This window comes from Naegleria gruberi, assembly GCF_000004985.1.
Source record: "Naegleria gruberi genomic scaffold NAEGRscaffold_88, whole genome shotgun sequence".
Classification (NCBI taxonomy): Eukaryota; Heterolobosea; class Eutetramitea; order Acrasida; family Naegleriidae; genus Naegleria; species Naegleria gruberi.
This window is the reverse complement of record NW_003163239.1, coordinates 187064-188598: the sequence shown is the minus strand read 5'-3', so window position 1 is coordinate 188598 and position 1535 is coordinate 187064. Positions and strand designations below refer to the sequence as shown.

General features: G+C 34.6%; 2 protein-coding genes across 2 annotated transcripts in view; one reads left to right on the top strand and one right to left on the bottom strand.

Moving 5' to 3' along the window:
• The window catches only part of NAEGRDRAFT_54454 (uncharacterized protein), a gene marked incomplete at both ends in the record, with an annotated part of 4758 nt that extends 3925 nt beyond the window's left edge, over window positions 1-833 (top strand). Inside the window, one exon of the mRNA XM_002669061.1 lies at window positions 30-833. Coding sequence (XP_002669107.1) covers window positions 30-833 — 804 coding nt within the window. The remainder of the gene's footprint in view (window positions 1-29) is intronic.
• A 63-nt stretch (window positions 834-896) lies between these two features.
• Window positions 897-1382, bottom strand: NAEGRDRAFT_76001 (uncharacterized protein; the record flags this gene model as incomplete). Its single annotated transcript, XM_002669035.1, has 1 exon — window positions 897-1382. The coding sequence occupies one exon, from the start codon at window positions 1380-1382 to the stop codon at window positions 897-899; it is 486 nt and encodes a 161-aa protein (XP_002669081.1).
• Between the last annotated feature and the right edge of the window lie 153 nt (window positions 1383-1535).

Sequence of the window (1535 nt, the reverse complement as noted above, 5' to 3'; positions counted from 1 at the left end):
CATCCACAGCTCAAATCATCTCCTTGCAGGCTAGAGGTATTTCTTCTGATGAAGTTGCTATTAGATTACAAAATTTACATCCATCTAAGCCATTAACAATTGATTTTAGTACTCTCTTCTCTGAGGGTATTGAAGTTTCTGATCTTAGAGAACGTTCTCTCAATCTCATTTATGAAGTCAGTGAGGAAAAGAGAAAGTTGAGATTCAAGAAGGATGCAGTAATGAGATTTGATTTTACTAAAGAAGTTAAACTCAAAGGCGAAGGAGGCCAAAACACCGATCAAGAAGGGGTCTTCCTTTCTGATGAAGCTATTGCTGAAATGGAAAAGAATGCTGGTGGTAGAAAATTATTGGCCATTGGTGGTATTTCACCATACACCATTACCCTTCCTGCAACATCTATCAAATCTTACTTTGCTGCAATGACTTTTAGTGGAAAAGGTTTTGTTCCAATCTCTAAAAAGGACACTGTTGATGAAGATACCAACAATAAGGAAATTAATGATTTGGGATTGGAAGATGACGAAACTGTTGAGGAAACTGCTGAAGAAGAAATTAGAACTGCCGAAGAAGAAGATAAAAAGATTAATATTATTGAGGAAAAGAAGGAAGAAAAACCAATCGAAACCAGGAAGATTCCTGCTGCTCAAGTTCCTAAACCACCAAGAGAAAAGGTTCCATTCTGGGTGTTTGTTATTGTTGCCCTCTTGCTTGCTGTTTGTGGATTCTGCTGTCTTTCTCTCACTTTGATGGTGAGAAGAAGAGGTAGAAAGGACAGACCTAGTGTCTTGCCAATGTTCCACCAAGATAATGCCGGTATTAAAACTAAGTAAATGTTCAATATTTTGTTTAATTTCATAATAGAATAATTTCAATATGAAAAATTGTAATGAAATTTAATGTTTCAAGAATGAATGTTGATGATCCCATACTTTGTAATCATCTTGAGGTTTCTTTCCTCGTGCAACATAATAATATCCTTCAGCTCCAAAACATTCTTGTAAATTATAACGATCCACCACTCTACAATACACAGCATGATGATAAATGAAATTATTTCCATCCAAGGTGACCTTTCCAATAGCAGTCAACAATTCTCTTGCCTGCTTCTCAGTGAAATAAACATTCAAAGTCTGCAACACATTATCAATCTTTCCAGAAGTTATCTCTGGCATATTACTGATCAATTTGATAAAAACAGCCAATTCCTCATCGGAGGAGAAAGATGGCATTGGTGGAGTATAAACTGGAGTAGAATTAATTACCGATAACGATGATTGATCATCACCTGGTTTTGCATTTCTCTTTCGATAGCATGTTGAACAATAACCTTCGTAATTGTCATTGCCGTAGAAACCACAATTGTCTTTGCAGAGGGACATTTTTAAGAGTTTTTTTTTTAAAGTTTATGTTTTCTGTTTTTTTTCAATTTTGAAATGGAATGCTTGTTGTTCATTGTAAACATCATTGAGATCAAGATTAAATTTATATTAATTAGGGTTTTGTACAATATTGATAGTAATGAAGAATTGATT